At 38.8% G+C, this 16,464-nt stretch overlaps 1 protein-coding gene across 1 annotated transcript; it reads right to left on the bottom strand.

Annotated features, from left to right (window-relative positions):
• Positions 1-254: 254 nt before the first annotated feature.
• FBXO45 (F-box protein 45) lies at positions 255-16,362 on the bottom strand. The gene is made up of 3 exons (XM_040484860.1): positions 15,923-16,362; positions 7,946-8,302; positions 255-3,439 (listed from the first exon to the last, which is right to left on the bottom strand). Exons 1-3 carry the CDS (start codon positions 16,235-16,237, stop codon positions 3,254-3,256), a joined length of 858 nt encoding a protein of 285 aa, XP_040340794.1. The 5' UTR covers positions 16,238-16,362; the 3' UTR covers positions 255-3,253.
• Positions 16,363-16,464: the final 102 nt, after the last annotated feature.

Below are 16,464 nucleotides of genomic sequence, written 5' to 3'. Positions count from 1 at the left end.
TATGGTTTTGGGCTGTTATTTTTGTAACTCTCTTTCCCAAGTTAAATCATATCTAAAAGGCAGATGATGCCTATTCATTTAGCCATGACTTTAGTCAACTGGGCAAAACCTACTTGCTCTATGTGCTTTATAAAATCTATACCTAAATTTACATGAGTAAGAATGAAGGAGATGAAATAAATGGCTTAATAATCAAGTCAGATAATGAAAACAAATGGCAACTATGAAATGATTACATATATTAACCACAGAACTCCTTGTATGAAAAGTTTTAATGAATTGTGAGCCATTGGCCATTACAGAATTTAAGCCTTAATGTTTCTTTCCTATGTAGAACCAGATAATTAAAACAGCCTATCTCAAGTATGACAGAAGACCATAGTATGAGTAAGAGTAATAGTATTGAGTGTTTGCACATCTGCATGCTTCACTAAAGTTAAGAACCAAAGAGAACGCTCCCGGTTTCCCAAGTCAACAAAGTAAATTCAATTACATATTTTTCTTTCCTGATCATAGTTTCAGTTGAAATACAACAAATACTACTTTGCCTTTCAATAGCACTTTTTATCCATCACACAAGTACTTTCCCATTATTTTCTCCTTTACCCTCAATATACTTGTGAGGTAGTGAAGGGAGCAGGGATTATTTTTTTTTTTTTAATTTTGCAGATGAGAAAACTTAAGGTGAATTTAAAACTCAACCTTAGCAGCATATTGAAATCACCTAGGAAGCTTAAAAAAATCCTTATGACCATGTCCAACATCAGAACAACATCAGAATTTTAGGGTATGAGACCCTAAAAGCGTCAAGATTTTTCAAAATGTAGATGACTCCAAAGTACAGCTAAGTTTGAGAACCACTGGTTTAGAGGACTGACACTCAACTTTCAGGTGCAACATCTTCTACCTGAATGCTCTCTCAGCACCAATGAAAAAGAGATTCCTTTTCCTTGAACATTGTAATAGTTTGGTTTAATATTCTCTGTACAGCTATTGGTATCCAGTAATAAAATACTTTACCAAGTTACAAATGAAGGTTCTTCATTCCCCTGACGCTCATTCTAAATATGACCTCCATTCTATAAAATTGCAAATAACGTATTAGAGAATTTCAGTTTTGAGATAAGAATGGCTTTTTGTTAAATATTTAGGCAATTATTTGATTCTAGGTTCAATGTGCAATAACCCCATGTTTCTGTTTTCCATTCAGCACCTTCAAAACTTTGTTACAAATGAATGTTTACTAATAAGACAAAACAATTTATAAACAAAACTCTCGCAAACGCTCTTGGAATTGGCTATATCATACCCTGAAAAAAGACCAAGCACATAAGGGACTTTATTGTTTTATCATTTATCAATCTTCATCCTGAACCAGTTTTCTTTAAATTTTAAACTTTGCCAATTAAATTGAGTTGTTCTACACCAAGAAAAATCAATTTCTGTAGCAGCTATATTCTCTAATACATTTAACATATAGTCTTACTCTGTACTATTAAATATGGTTTTTCAGGAGGTTTCTTCTTGACATGGATATTGAAAAGGACTTTTAACGGATTTCACCTTTAAGCAACATACCAAATACACAATAAATATTTGTAAACCTGTCAGGTGGCAAAAATAAAGCTTTGTTCATGACTGAAATCCCCTGCTTCATGAGAGTACTGATAAGCTTAACTCTCAAGGAGTTAAGAACCCCAGCCAGGTGCTTGGTATCTCTAATTTGATTAGATTTAAAACAAAATTACGCACAATAACCTAAAAGGCAAAGATTTCATCTGCCTTAGTCAATTCTTATCACAAAGATGCATCTGAAACCATACATTTATACTTTCATACGGAAGGATGTTTGTTTCTCTTCTAACAAAAGAAAATCTCTGCTCATGTATGTTAGATTAACTCAAGAATATTAGTGAAATCAGATTTATTAGTCAAAAACTAATGTCAAGCTCTTCTACAATGAAACCTTCAAAATATTGCCAACCTGAAGTTTTCAGCACAAGGTATTTTATTTCAAGTCCCATGGGGGCAATTATCTATGATGAGATTAAGAACATTCTTAACCTGGGTTCAGGCTGGCACTGTTTCAGGTGGGTGAGTAAACATTTTCTTGATAACCCCAATGAAGAGTCTGAGGCTTAGATTTGTTGCCATGATGTAAACAATATAAAATTTAAAAAAAAATTATAATATCTATAGCATTATGAAATTACAAAATAAAAGGACCATTAATTCTCTTCCTTAGGTCTGTGACTAACAGCTTTCATATTTGAGGCCTGTAAGAGCAAATGGCAATGTTCTGTGTTGTTATGAGATACTTTCTCAGAAGGCCAAAAAATAAAACCAGATACTATAAGATGCACATTATTCTTATTACTACTGATACATGTATGATTAGAAATAGATTTGCCTTCCCTCAATCTTAAACTCAAGAGACTGAGGGATCTTTACAATAATTTTGATCATTAAAAGAAAAATAACCAGACTGTAATAGCTATGGAAACTGTAAACCAAATTAATTTAAAAATGAGCCAATACAGCACATCTCCTCTTAATCCTCTTCTTTGTAGTTACCTAATTTTCCCTAAACGTTATTCTAATTTTGTACCATGTAGTGGTTTTTAAGAAATTGAACTAGAACAAAGCAACCCCTTTGTCCTGTTTTTGTTTTTACAGGTTTTTTTACACACTTATTATATATACAACTTTTAAAATAGCTGCACAATTTTACATCTCACTGTTAGAGAAGTGCAGTCCAGGCAGACCATGCTTCTCAATATATTAAAAATATTAAATAAAACCCAACCAGTTTCATACTTTTCTAATAGTCAAGCTGGCTGGAAAAAAGGGTCTGGAGAAAAAACAGGCAGTTGTAAAACAGGATCAGTCTTTCTTCACAAACACACTACTTAAAAATCTTGCTATTTCCTTATCTTATCCCTTTTATAGCATCTCTAAAATCTCACCTTAAAAGTTGGAAATAACACATTGCTAACTTAGAGACAAAATCTGTTGCAACATGCATATGTCAACTGCCCACTCAACCAACTGCAACCCTGAGGATTTTTCTGGCCCAGTAGAAAGAGGAAACACTAAGATAATCTCTGCTGTAGAGTTGCTTCTCCAGTTAACAATTTCATGTGTTTTTCAGGATGTTTCTTGGGCATGCATGTATGACACTGTCACTTCATGATTCTACTTTCCACAAGCAGGTATCTTCTCCATTCAGTTTTTCATCCCAAGAAAGCCACTGTCATCCATCCAAAGGTTTTCCAAGGTAAACCAAAGTCACTTCTGTGTTGCCATATACAGCAGAAACTGCTGGATATAAGCAGGCCTTTGGAAGTCCTCTAAAGGCAACCCCCAGGAACTCATATCCACGTTCAAAAGCTAAAGTCTTATCTTCCATGTCCAAAATGACTCGAATTCTTTCTCCTATCTGAAAATAGACACCAAAAGAAGGTTAGAAGAAAACTCACCAAGGGCATAGCTAGAAGAAATAAGATACAAATCAATAAGTTAAAATATTAAGAATATATAGTCTAACAAGGGGCTCAAACTCGTGACCCGCAAGATCATGACCTAAGTCGAAGTTGGACACTCAACTGACTGAGCCACCCATGTGCCCCAATTTCTTTTTCTTTTTTTTCTTTTTAGAGAGAGTGAGAGTGCGCATGTGCATGCAAGTGAGTGAGCTGGGGAGGGGCAGAGGGAGAGGGAGAGAGAAAAGTCTTAAGCAGGATCCATGCCCAGCCGGGAGCCCTAGGTGGGGCTCGGTCTCATGACCACAAGATCATGACCTGAGCCAAAATCAAGAGTCCAACACTTAACTGACTGACCCATCCAGGTGCCCAATAGTTTTTTTTTTTTTAAGATGGGATCTGCATTTAATACCAAAAATTTAAATGTTCCTACTGAACAGTTCCCAGATTTTATTTACTCTTTGTTTAAAGGCTTTTCTTAGAAGTTTACCACTAAAATCTGTAACTTGGTATATTTTACCAAAAATGTCTATCTAACCTTTTCAAATTATTACAATATGTATATACAACGGAATATTATTCAGCCATAAAAAGAAATGCAATTTTGATATATGCTATAACACAGATGATCCTTGAAAATGTTATGTTAGGGGCGCCTGGGTGGCTCAGTCGGTTAAGCGGCCGACTTCGGCTCAGGTCATGATCTCGCTGTCCGTGAGTTCGAGCCCCGCGTCAGGCTCTGTGCTGGCAGCTCAGAGCCTGGAGCCTGTTTCAGATTCTGTATCTCCCTCTCTCTCTGACCCTCCCCCGTTCATGCTCTGTCTCTCACTGTCTCAAAAATAAATAAACGTTAAAAAAAAAAATTAAAAAAAAAAAAAGAAAATGTTATGTTATGTGAAATAAGCCAGACACAAAAATATATATTTGTATGATTCTACTTATATAAAGCACCTACAATATTCAAATCGTAGAGTCAGAAAATAGAATAGAGGTTACCAGAGGATGGAGGAAAGGAGAGATGAGAAGTTATTGCTTAATGAGCATAGAGTTTGTGCTGCGGATGATGAAAAAGTCTTAGGTATAGATAGTGGTGATGGATAAACATATTGTGAATGTATTAATGCCACTGCACTGTATACTTACAAATGGTTAAAATAATAAAGGTGTATGTTTTATCACAATAAAAATTACCATAATAAAAACACTCATATAACCTTTAAAGTTGACAAAACAGTTCTTCAAACAGTGTGGAACTTATATAATCATGAAGAACCAAATCTGACCATAGGTTCTAAAGATGCAGAATAGGCTTATTAGTCATTTTATGGGCCACTGCTCTGAAACACCTGTTTGTTATAAAAACAGCAAACTAAAGCAGAAGCACAATACATCCAGTTATTTTCCTACATGGAAAAGTGCAGACAAACAAGGACAGAAGGATATTTTACTTTTATAATTTGCATCTATAAAAGGTTGTTTTATTTACATACTTGGAGGCAGAAAGTCCTAACATTAGCAATCAAAAGTCAGAATTTAATACTTCCCAATTATGATAACTCCTGCTATTGTTACTTTCCCTCATTGTACTTCCTGTCATAGACAACTACAAACATTTACTTTTTTCTTCTCTTTGCCCAACTCATAGATTAACTAACACCCCATTTTATGGACCTACGAACATCCTAATTACCATCACCACTATTGCCACCAACAAAACAAACAACAGCAAATAGAAATGAAAAGTTAATATTTTGTTGGTATTCATTTTGTGGTTTATTTGTATTATCTCATTTAATCCTCACATCTATCCTAGGATTTCTCCCTATTTTACGGAAGATGGAAACTAAGATGACAGAACCACTCCTGGTGAAATTTGCGTATCTGTTTTACCTTTGACTGAGCATACAGCATGTACACAGCACAGAGAACAGAAAGCAAAAGTCTTACTAGCTTTAGGTGTCAGAGAGCAAAACTTGGGAGATGGCAGAGCAACTGGAAATTTAGAGGAGGAACTCCAGAAGTAATGGAACCATAAAGCGGATGAGCCCTAAATCCAAGAATTAACTCTGACCAAATCACTGTATAATCACTGTCTTACACCGATACAGGGGAAACCCCAATAAAACCAGGCTGGTAAGATAGCAGCTAGAAGCCAAACCTCCCCCGCTGCAAAAACAAAACAAAACAAAAACCAACAAAGACATTAGCTGCTATATACCATGGGGGAGACAGAGTTCACAATTTGAAGAATCTAGGCAAGTTAACTGCCTACTAAAACAAGAAAACCCACACATTTCAGAAAAAACAAAGTGATTCCTAAAAACAAAACATTCCAGTATTACTAGTATATTATCTATAATTTCCAATTTTCAACTTAAAAATTACTGGATATGAAAAGAAACAGGAAAGTACAACTCATACTCTGGGGGGAAAAAAGCAGTCAATAGAAACCAATTCCAAGTAGGCCTACACGTTGGATTTGGTGGACAAAGACTTAAAAGCAGTTATGATAAATATGTGCAAAGAATTAAAGACAAATCTAATATTAATGAATGGACAGACAATCTCAATGGAAAAATGGAAACTATAAAAAGGAGCCAAATGAAAATTCCAGAGTTGAAAAATACAATACACAAAATTCACTACCCTGGCCTAATAGCCATAGAATCTATGAACTTGAAGATAGAGCAATAGAAATTACCTGATCCAAAAAACAAAGAGAAAAAAGATTTTTAAAAAAGAACACAACTTCAGAGGCAGAGAGATCAGGACAATATCAATTGTAGTCCAACAGCTACATTAAATGTAAATGGATTAAACACTCAAATCAAAAGGCAGAGATTGTGAGATTGGGTTAGATTAAGAGACCCAATTATATGCCAGCTAGGAGACCCATTTTAAACAAAGACAGACTGAAAGTAAAAGAATAGGGAAAAAGAGGTACCTTGCAATAGTAAGCATAAGAAGGTTGAAGTTGCTATATTAACACCAGACAAAATAGACTTAAAGACAGTACTAAAATCTCCAACTATACTTGCTAATTTACCTATTTCTTCTTTCAGTTCTTTAAGTTTTTGCCTCATGTGTTTTAGAGCTGTTTTATCAGGTGCATATACATTTACAGTTGTTATATCTCTCTATCTGATTAACTCCTTTATCATTATGAAATGACTCTAATAATAACCTTATTCTTTTTTATTATTATTTTTTACTTTTGAGAGAGAGAGAAACAGAGAGACAGAGCATGAGCAGGGGAGGGGCAGAGAGAGGAGACACAACATCCAAAGCAGGCTCCAGGCTCTGGCATAGAGCCTGATGTGGGGCTTGAACTTGTGAATCACAAGATAATGACCTGGGCTGAAGTCAGATGCTCACCAACTGAGCCACCCAGGTGCTCCTAATATCTCTTATTCTTAAGTCTATAATTCTTTAAAATTTCCAATTTCTTTTTAATTTTTTTTAATGTTTATTCATTTTTTGAGAGAGAGAGATTCAGAGAGAGAGAGAGAAAGAGTGCAAGTAGGGGAGGGGCAGAGAAAGAGAGACACAGAATCTGAAGCAGGCTCCAGGTTCTGAGTTGTCAGCATAGAGCCTGATGCGGACTTGAACTCAGGAACCGCGAGATCACAACCTGAGCCAAAGTCAGATGCTTAACCGACTGAGCCACCCAGGCACCCCTAAAATTTCCAATTTCTTATCAGAATATTGTGTTTTAGACTCTGTTGACTCTATGCTAATCATATGGCATTTACAAATAGGAACTATAATTTTGACCCTAGAATCAAATGAGTATGGCATTAAGATAAGATGAAGAGAGTAAAAAAAAAACTCAGTAGTTTGCCTAAATTTGCCTGTCTTATAGAAATCACTGACATCTCCAGAGGCTCTGAATCCACAAACAGATTAATGAATAGCAGAGGGTGAATATGTATGCGCATGTGCACAGGTACATTTCTGGGAGTGAGAAGTCTAGAAAAAAGTAGGTTTGGATGTGACATGATACAGGAAAAAGGACAATCTTGCATGAGTTGGCAAACTATGGTCATTGGACCAATCTTGCTTGCAGCCCATAAATAAGGTTTTACTGGAACACAGCTATGAACACTCATTTACATATTATCTATGGTTGCTTTTGTATTACAACAACAGAGTTGAATAGTTGTGACAGAGACCATAGGGACCACAAGGCTTGAAATATTTATTACCTGCCCTACATAGAAAAAAGTTTGCCAACCCCTGATTTAGAGCAAAGACAGATAGCTCAAGGTCAATATGTATTAGGAAACAAATACAGAAATACTAAAAGATTATTAAAGTAGCAAAGAAAGGCCAGTTACACTATTTATTTTTAAATTACCAAAAAGACACACAAAGCTGCTATATAAAATTTTGTGAACTTAAAACAAATTAATGATTTGTGATTTGACAAAGGACCACAACTGAGAAAATACCTAGTTTCTCACCTGATATTTTGGTGCATTGTTGCACTGTGGAAAACTGCCATTGACTTCTCCATTATGTAGTAGATTATTGTCCACCAGATTCCAGCCCCAGCTCTGGTCATCACTGCCCAGTAATGCCACATACCCTTGGCATTGCATGGGGGCTCGTTTTGTAGCAATTCCAATCACTGCCACAGTGCCCAGAGGGCCTTCCCACCACACTTCCCATGCATGGCGGCCCTCACTGAAACCAATCTTGGTCCTTGCACCATCAGTACTCTGAGCAATGGGGTTTCGATGTAAAGTAAAACCATTTTTCTTAATGTAGACATTCCTGGAGCAGTCATTAGTGCTGAAGGCATGTTGGAAAGCACGCACCTGAAAAGACGAAAAGCAGACCAAAGAAATAGAAATTTGATTTTTCTCAAACATTAAAAAGTATCCATGGTTTTAGGCTACATGTTTTTAGACAATAAAGTTATATATTTTTAAATAATACAGTATGTATTTCCAAAAAATGGCTAGTTTCAGGATGGAATATTAACAAAAGATGCATGCAACATTTAAAATAACTGCTGGGGTGCCTGGGTGGCTGGAGGCTTAGTTGGTTAAGCCTCCAGCAACAGCTCAGGTCATGATATGGCAGTCTGTGGTTTTGAACCCCGCATCGGGCTCTGTGCTGACAGTTCAGAGCCTGAAGCCTGCTTTGGATTCTGTGTCTCCCTCTCTCTCTGCCCCTCCCTTGCTCGTACTGTCTCTCTCTTTCAAAAATAAATAAACATTAGAAAATAAAAAATAAAATGACTGCCAACTGCTTTATTATTTATCAAAATTCTAAACTATGGTATCATTTCTCCAAATAGACTTCTTAAAATATCAAAAGATATACACAAGAATCCTTATATTTTAGAGATAATACCGAAATGTTTATGGATGACATGAGGATATCTCAGAATTGCTCTGAAATATCCAGGGCTGGAGTGAGAGAATGGGTAGGGTAAACACAAAACTAGATTATCTGTATATTTAATCATTGGTAAAGCTTGGTGATAGGTTTGGGAGGTTCATTAAACTATTTCCTCTACTCTAGTTTATATTTAGTATTTTTATATCAAAAAGTTAAGGGATATACAGTTTTCATGCTGGCAATACTGTCATCAAAAAATACTTTTATTGAAAAGAATTTTTTTAATGTTTATTTTGCTAGAGAGCAGGAGAGCGTGTGCGCACGTGAGCATGCAGGGGAGGGGCATAGAGAGAGGGAGACACAGAATCCAAAGCAGGCCCCAGACTCTATGCTGTCAGCACAAGAGCCTGGCATAGGGCTCGAACCTACATACCACGAGATCATTACCTGAGCTAAAGTCGGACGCTTAGCCAACTGAGCCACCCAGGTACCTCCCCAAAATATTTTAATTTTTTTTTTAACGTTTATTTATTTTTGAGACAGAGAGAGACAGAGCATGAACGGGGGAGGCTCAGAGAGAGGGAGACACAGAATCTGAAACAGGCTCCAGGCTCTGAGCTGTCAGCACAGAGCCCGACGCGGGGCTCGAACTCGCGGACCGTGAGATCATGACCTGAGCCGAAGTCGGCCGCTTAACCGACTGAGCCACCCAGGCGCCCCTACTTCCCCAAAGTATTTTAATAGAGAACGTAGTCATAGCCGTTCTAAAGTTTATGAAAAATTTTAATAACCACAAACTATGTTAGATCCTCAGCCTCCTTGCTAGTTATTACTCATACATGGAGACAGCACTACTCTCATTTTACCAAATCAAATAACCCTTTAGACAGCATCTAATTTCAAGCACTAGAATTTATAAAGAGATAGTCATTAAGAGCAGCTACCATAGATATGACAGATTAGTTGATCTTCACTAATCAGTTTTGTAAGCTTCCAAAATAAGGGCAGTATGGAAATTGCTACTCTGTCTAAATAGTAAACATTTCTCATGCTTTAATAATTTAAAGTTTTTGATTTGTATGTTTTTTGAAAATCCCTTGGGGCGCCTGGGAGGCTCAGTCGGTTAAGCGGCCGACTTCGGCTCAGGTCATGATCTCACCGTCCGCGAGTTCGAGCCCCCGCGTCGGGCTCTGTGCTGACAGCTCAGAGCCTGGAGCCTGTTTCAGATTCTGTGTCTCCCTCTCTCTGAGCCTCCCCCGTTCATGCTCTGTCTCTCTCTGTCTCAAAAATAAATAAACGTTAAAAAAAAATTTTTTTAAAGAAAATCTCTTATTCAAATGACCCCAAAGCAGCCAAAGGCTGGGATCTACTGCTTTAGTTAATCTGAGCCACCAACTCCAGAATCACAGAATTTCAGCATTAGGAAGGGCTTTAAAGGGACCTACTGCAACACAGGGATGAGGGCACAGACCTAAAAGTCAACATGTAGCTAGAGCAAGAGTCCCAAAGAGAAGTCTGGTATCTAGCCCCTTCATCCAGTGTTCAGTTCCTATTTGCCAGCACCTCACTGCTTCATTATTACACTGTAGGGCAGAGACATTAAAAAACAAACAAACACTCTGCTTGATTCAGGAGGCTGTAATACTGAAGTATTTAAAAAAAATTTTTTTTTAACTTTTATTTATTTTTGAGAGACAAAGAGAGACACAGCAGGAGCAGGGGAGGGGCAGAGAGAGAGAGGGAGGCAGAATCGGAAGCAGGCTCCAAGCTTTGAGCTGTCAGCAAAGGGCCCAAGACGGGGCTCGAACCCACGAACCGTGAGATCATGACCTGAGCCGAAGTTGGACACTTAAACGACTGAGACACCCAGGCACCCCAATACTAAAGTATTTCTAAATATTTTCCTATCTGTTCCTATTATAACACACTTTTAAGCACATAAAATATCAGAACATAAGATTAAATGGGTGAGTAAAATGTCCCCCAAATATTATTTAAAAATTCAACAGATTATTATCAAGACAAGAAAATATAAAACATTTTATAAAATCACTATAAAATATTTAACTGATAATTACCTATGCCTATTCCCTAATTCTTACAAATATCAATTGCTTTTTCTCTATCCTTCGTTGTCACGACGACACTGTTGCCAGCCTCTTCTCCAAACTGCTATGACTTCTTCCTATTACTCCGGACTAATCTTTCTTCACTGTACCCTTTTCTGGTGACCACCATACCTCTGCCCCCTAAAACTCTCCTACACTCAATAATTAACTCTCTACCTAAATTCTTTCCAGACCTATTTTTCTAAAACAGCACCTTTATCACATTTCATCTCAGTTCAATAATCTTTGATGGTTCCATACTAACTACTATTCTTCCTGGTTTTCAAAGCTCTCCAGGTCTGGTTCCTCCTATTTCCCTTTCTTTTTTTTTTTTTTTTTTTTAATTTTTTTTTAATGCTTATTTATTTTTGACAGAGAGAGAGAGAGACAGAGCATGAGCAGGAGAGGGGCAGAGAGAGAGGGAGACACAGAATCTGAGGCAGGCTCCAGGCTCCGAGCTGTCAGAGCCCGATGTGGGGCTCGAACTCACGGACCGCGAGATCATGACCTGAGCCGAAGTCGGATGCTCAACCGACTGAGCCACCCAGGCGCCCCTCCTATTTCCCTTTCTAACTTCATGTTGTTCTCCCTATCTGTAGTATCATAGCTACTTTCCTCCTCCAACATAAACTGTATCTTCTAAAACCTGAATCAGTCTTATCACTTGTATGAAGTTATTCTAACCACGACTACCGAATCTCCCTGATTTTGCTCTCCTAAGTTCTTTTCCACCACAGTTGGCACCATACAACATTTAAGTCTGCATCCAACACAACCACTTGATTCTAATAGAAAATACACTGAAAAACAACAAGAACAAAAACAATAGCAATACTAATCTCACCTAAATTGAGCAAACCTCTCTGAGTCTAAGACAGAAGAGCATAAGGAACACTACTGGAATGGAATCTGCAAAATCCAGACTGAGGGAAACTCTACAGGGTAAACAACCTGGTTTTTTTCAACAGATAAGTTTCAGGAATGGGAGTTAGTAGGTGAATCTGTTGGCTAAAATAGCCTTAAGAGATATATATCAGCAGTTTGCCATGAGAACCTTACACAGATATTGATTAAATAAACTGAAAATTTTAAATATAACATTTGACATTTATAAAACAATTAGAAATTTGAACACTGCATTGTTTATGTTAAGGAATTATTGTTAATTTCTTTACACTTTAGGTGTGATGATATTGTGATTATAAGTGTGCTTATCTTTTAGATTTGGATACTGAACAATTGAGATGAAATGAAAAAATAAATATACAAACTAATAAATAAAAACAATCCATAGTTTCTTTCCCACAGTCTCATGTACAACCTAAATTTTACATTGTAACAAACACCTTTAAGACCTACTTTAGGATCTAGGTCTGAAAATCTGAGAATATATTATACTTAGATGCTAAGTATGACTGGAATTATTGATGTTCCTTGGTAACATGAAAAATATGAACTTTCAAAAAGAAGACAAATCCTAAATAGACCAGCAATTCCAAATACTTTCCAGTTTTATGTTATCCCACACCTGTCCGCATCCTCCTCCCAGTTACCCAGGCTCCCTGGAAATCCTATCTGACTCTTCTTCCTCATCTCACCCACTCTCAGTTAGCTGTCCTATATGGATTTGTTCTCTGCAATAGCTCTCCCAGCCATCCTCTTCTCTCCTCTACACACTTGTTCAGGTAGGTCTTAGGTACCTCTGGTATAGGTACTAACCCCTGTTCTGTCCAATTCATCTTATGGCCTAGTTTTTCTAAAGCACAGTACTTATCTGTCACTGCTCTGTTCAAACTTCTATGGTTTATAATAGTAGAACAAAGCCCAAACTATACACTGAAGGCTACATGCCAAGGACATCCATGATGAGTTTCAGCTTACCTTTATAATTGTATTTTCCACTACTTCAACTCAATCTCACTAGACCCTATATAAAGATAGAAATCTTTAGCCTTTCCTCTAAGCTCCAAACTGTAACAGCTGCCTATCTGAAATCTCTCGGATGTCTCAAAAACACTGTAAATTCTACTCTACCAAAATTGAACTCACTGCTATTTCTCCTAAATCTAGCCCAGGTGATTCTCATATTATGTAAGCTAGATATCTAGGAGTCATTCTTAACACCTCCCTCTTTCTCACCCCTATTTCAAATCTATTACCAAATCCTGTAGGTTTTACTTCCTAAATCTTTCTTGTTTCTCCCCATCTCCTCCACTACCCACTTCCTAGCGGATCTATCCATATTTCTAAGGTCCCCCTCCAATCTGTTCTCCATACCAAAGTCAGAAATAACCTCTTAAAAATGCAAAAAAAAAAAAAAAAAAAAATCACATCACCAATCCCCACACTCCTAACCCCCTCTTGCTTCTAATCCAAAATGGCTTCCCTGTAGTTTGGCCTCACTCCACCTCTTCCATCTTCTCTCAAACCTGTCTCACCTTTGTTCTGATTCAGCCACACTGATGTATTCTCTGTCCCTCATAATCATCAAGTTCTGTCCCGGAAGTCTTCTCTCTCCCCTTGGCTTTATTGTTCAGGTCTCAGGACATGCATTATTTCCTCAGAGGAAAGCCTTTCTTGACCTCCATACCTAGGTCAAATCCTCCATCTCTGACATTCAGAGCACTGTGCACCTCTCTCTCCTTCATAGCACCTACCACAGATGCAATTTTACAACTGTGTATTTGATTAATATCTATTTCCCCCCACGAGACTCTAAGCTCCATAAGCAAGGCATCTATTAAGAGTTTTGTGTCTGTTTTTATTCATCATTGCATCTGCAAAAGTGAGCATAGTGCCTGGAGATCACCCTTTTTAAAGTAAACATATATGCTGTGCAAAGCCTTTGCTTTCCTCTTGTCCTACTTTTTTCAGAGTATTTCTTCTTAGTAAAATGTTCAAATCCTCCCTATCTTTAAAATTCAAATCAAATATAATCCTAACCTCAAACCCTCTCCAAGCCTCCACTCAACTTGTAAATCTCTCCTTTCACTGAAATTCTAATTCTAGTGTGTGTGTGTGTGTGTGTGTGTGTATACTGGGAGTATACGTTTTATATATATATATATATATGTCACAGGAGCAATTTCTATCATGTGTTAATTATTTCTATACATTTTTCTTCTCTACTTGACTGAGGACTTCCTTACTAGGGTCTCTGACTTCTTTTGAATTAATCTTTTTATCCTCAAGACATTCTTCCTGTGTCCTGCAACATCTGAACGAACATATGATTAGTAGAAATCTATAATACCTATCATGGGTGTGGTAGAAAGACAATATAAAGTATTAAAAACCTAAGAAACCTAAAATATCTCTAGAAGGATACAGGTAACACAGGTTGCCTCCAAGAAGGCAAACTGGGTGGCTGGCAGACAAGGGCAAAAGGCAAGACATTTTGCTTATACTATATTGCTTCTTTTGCATGTTGACTTACATGAACACACTAACACATACTGTCATATGAATCCTGACTCATGTAAATGTATCTTTTACAGACCAATTACAAAAATGTCTTAAAGCCTACTTTGCCTGATAAAACTGCAATGTTCTGCATGCTACTACATAAATTACAACTAGTATCCACTGAGTATCCACCATGTGTAAATTAATGTGTTGGGGCACCTGGGTGGCTCAGTCGGTTAAGCACTGACTCTTGATTTCAGCTCATGTCATGATTTCACATTTCATTTTGTGAGATCGAGCTCCACGTCCAGCTCCGCACTGATAGCCCAGAGCCTGCTTGGGATTCTCTTTTCCTCTTTCTCTGCTCCCCTCCCACTCACTTGTGCACGTGCTCTCCCTCAAAATAAATAAACTTAAAAAAAATTAATGTGCTATTTCACTTAATAGAAAAAAACTAATTTGATAGTTGACATACTTAATTGCAACATTCCTTATCTTATTGAACTAAAACCTGCTTTATTACAGAAGAATAAATTTTACATCTATTTCACACAGGGAAAAAAATTTTACTTTACTCTGACCCCCCCTTTGGCAGTCTAGCTTTAAAAAGGGTATCTCCTTTTTTTAGTTATTAATGTATTTTTTATGTTTACCACATTCTAGGACAGACTTCATCCTCTCTCACATATGCTCTTGGTGACTGCTATACTTAATAGCTGTTATCCATCCAACTGAATTCAAACTCGAGGTCTTTGTTTATATTGCCTGGAGAATCTTCTCAGCCCTACCATAACCTGTTACTTGAAATTTTTATTTGTATATGAAAAAGATAGGAATGTGCACAAGAATCTAGGGGGAAAAGGCATCAAAACCAGAATCAGCACATAAGATGACACACAGAATAGAAGAGGCACACCATCAAGGTGGAACTATGAAAAAGTTGGCAGGGAAGTTAGCCAATAGTGGAACAAGGCAGTATTAGGATGGTTAAATGGTGCTGACGGGGAAGGGGAGAGGATGTTCTATTCAAACCTGTAATTTGAAAGTTAGCAGGATGTCTAGGACTACACTCACTTACAAGTCTGAAACATAATCGAGGGAATGAAAGAGAACTTAGGCGAAAATAGAATAAAATAGTTATAAGTCACAGCTTGAAAAGAGTGAGGTGAATGTGGGGTGAAAGCAAAGATCTTAGAAATCCAGCCGGTGTTAAGGCAGCTAAGATGATCTAATAAAAAATGGGAAAGTATTGAATGGCACAACAATGGGGGTGGTCTGTCTTTATGGGGGAAGTCTGTGGAAAGTGGAATGAGTGATGGAAACCAGTAACTGGAAACTATCTGGTCCTTTAAAAAGTGTATCACGGAAGTGAGGGGGGTAGGTTTAAGGAGCAGAACTTCAAAGAGAAGAGAGGATCTTCATGGAGGGGGACGTGAAGTAAGGTACAGACTGCAGCCGTGCAAAGGCGGGATGGTGAGGCGAGGCGTCTGAGTCAGAGCTCAGATGAGAAGCACTGAGATTGAGAGCGGCGCAGAGAAGCGGGACTGGGGGCAGCGGCGTGGCCCGGGGCTCCCTCACCTTGGCCTTGTAGCTGGGCAGGTTGCAGAGGATGTCCGTGCGCAGAGCCTCTTCTGCCAGGCGGCGGGCGCAAAGGCTCCGCCACACCTCGCTGTTCTCATCACCGTGCAGGCAGCGGTACCAGTGCTTGCACACCAGGGCGCAGCTCCGCAGCTCGGACAGCTCCAGGTAGGAAAACACCAACTCCAGCACCCGGCTGGGCAGCCGGCCCCCTGCGCCCGCGGACCCGGATCCCGAGCCGCCGACCGCGCCGCCGCCGCCGCTACAGCCAGCGCCACCAGAGGCTCCGCCAGGCCCCGGGGCTGGTGCCGCCATCGCCTCACCAGCCGGCCCAAGGGCCGCCGCTGCCGCCGCCTCTTCCCCCCGTCTCTGCTGGGGAGGCCAAGCCTCGCCTTGAGACCTAAGCACCTCGCTCACCGCCCCTTTCACAGCCAACCACCGGCCCTCCACCACTCCCGCCCCTGCCCGGGGGCGTCCGCCGCGCGCCCCGCCTCACTGAGGGCAGACGCACCGGCCGCACGGGCGTCCCCCGCCCCTCCTCC

This window comes from Herpailurus yagouaroundi, unplaced genomic scaffold, assembly GCF_014898765.1.
Source record: "Herpailurus yagouaroundi ecotype Mexico unplaced genomic scaffold, PumYag 162, whole genome shotgun sequence".
Taxonomy (NCBI): Eukaryota; Metazoa; Chordata; class Mammalia; order Carnivora; family Felidae; genus Herpailurus; species Herpailurus yagouaroundi.
Note: the sequence above shows the minus strand (reverse complement) of the source record. Positions and strands in the feature narration are given on the sequence as shown.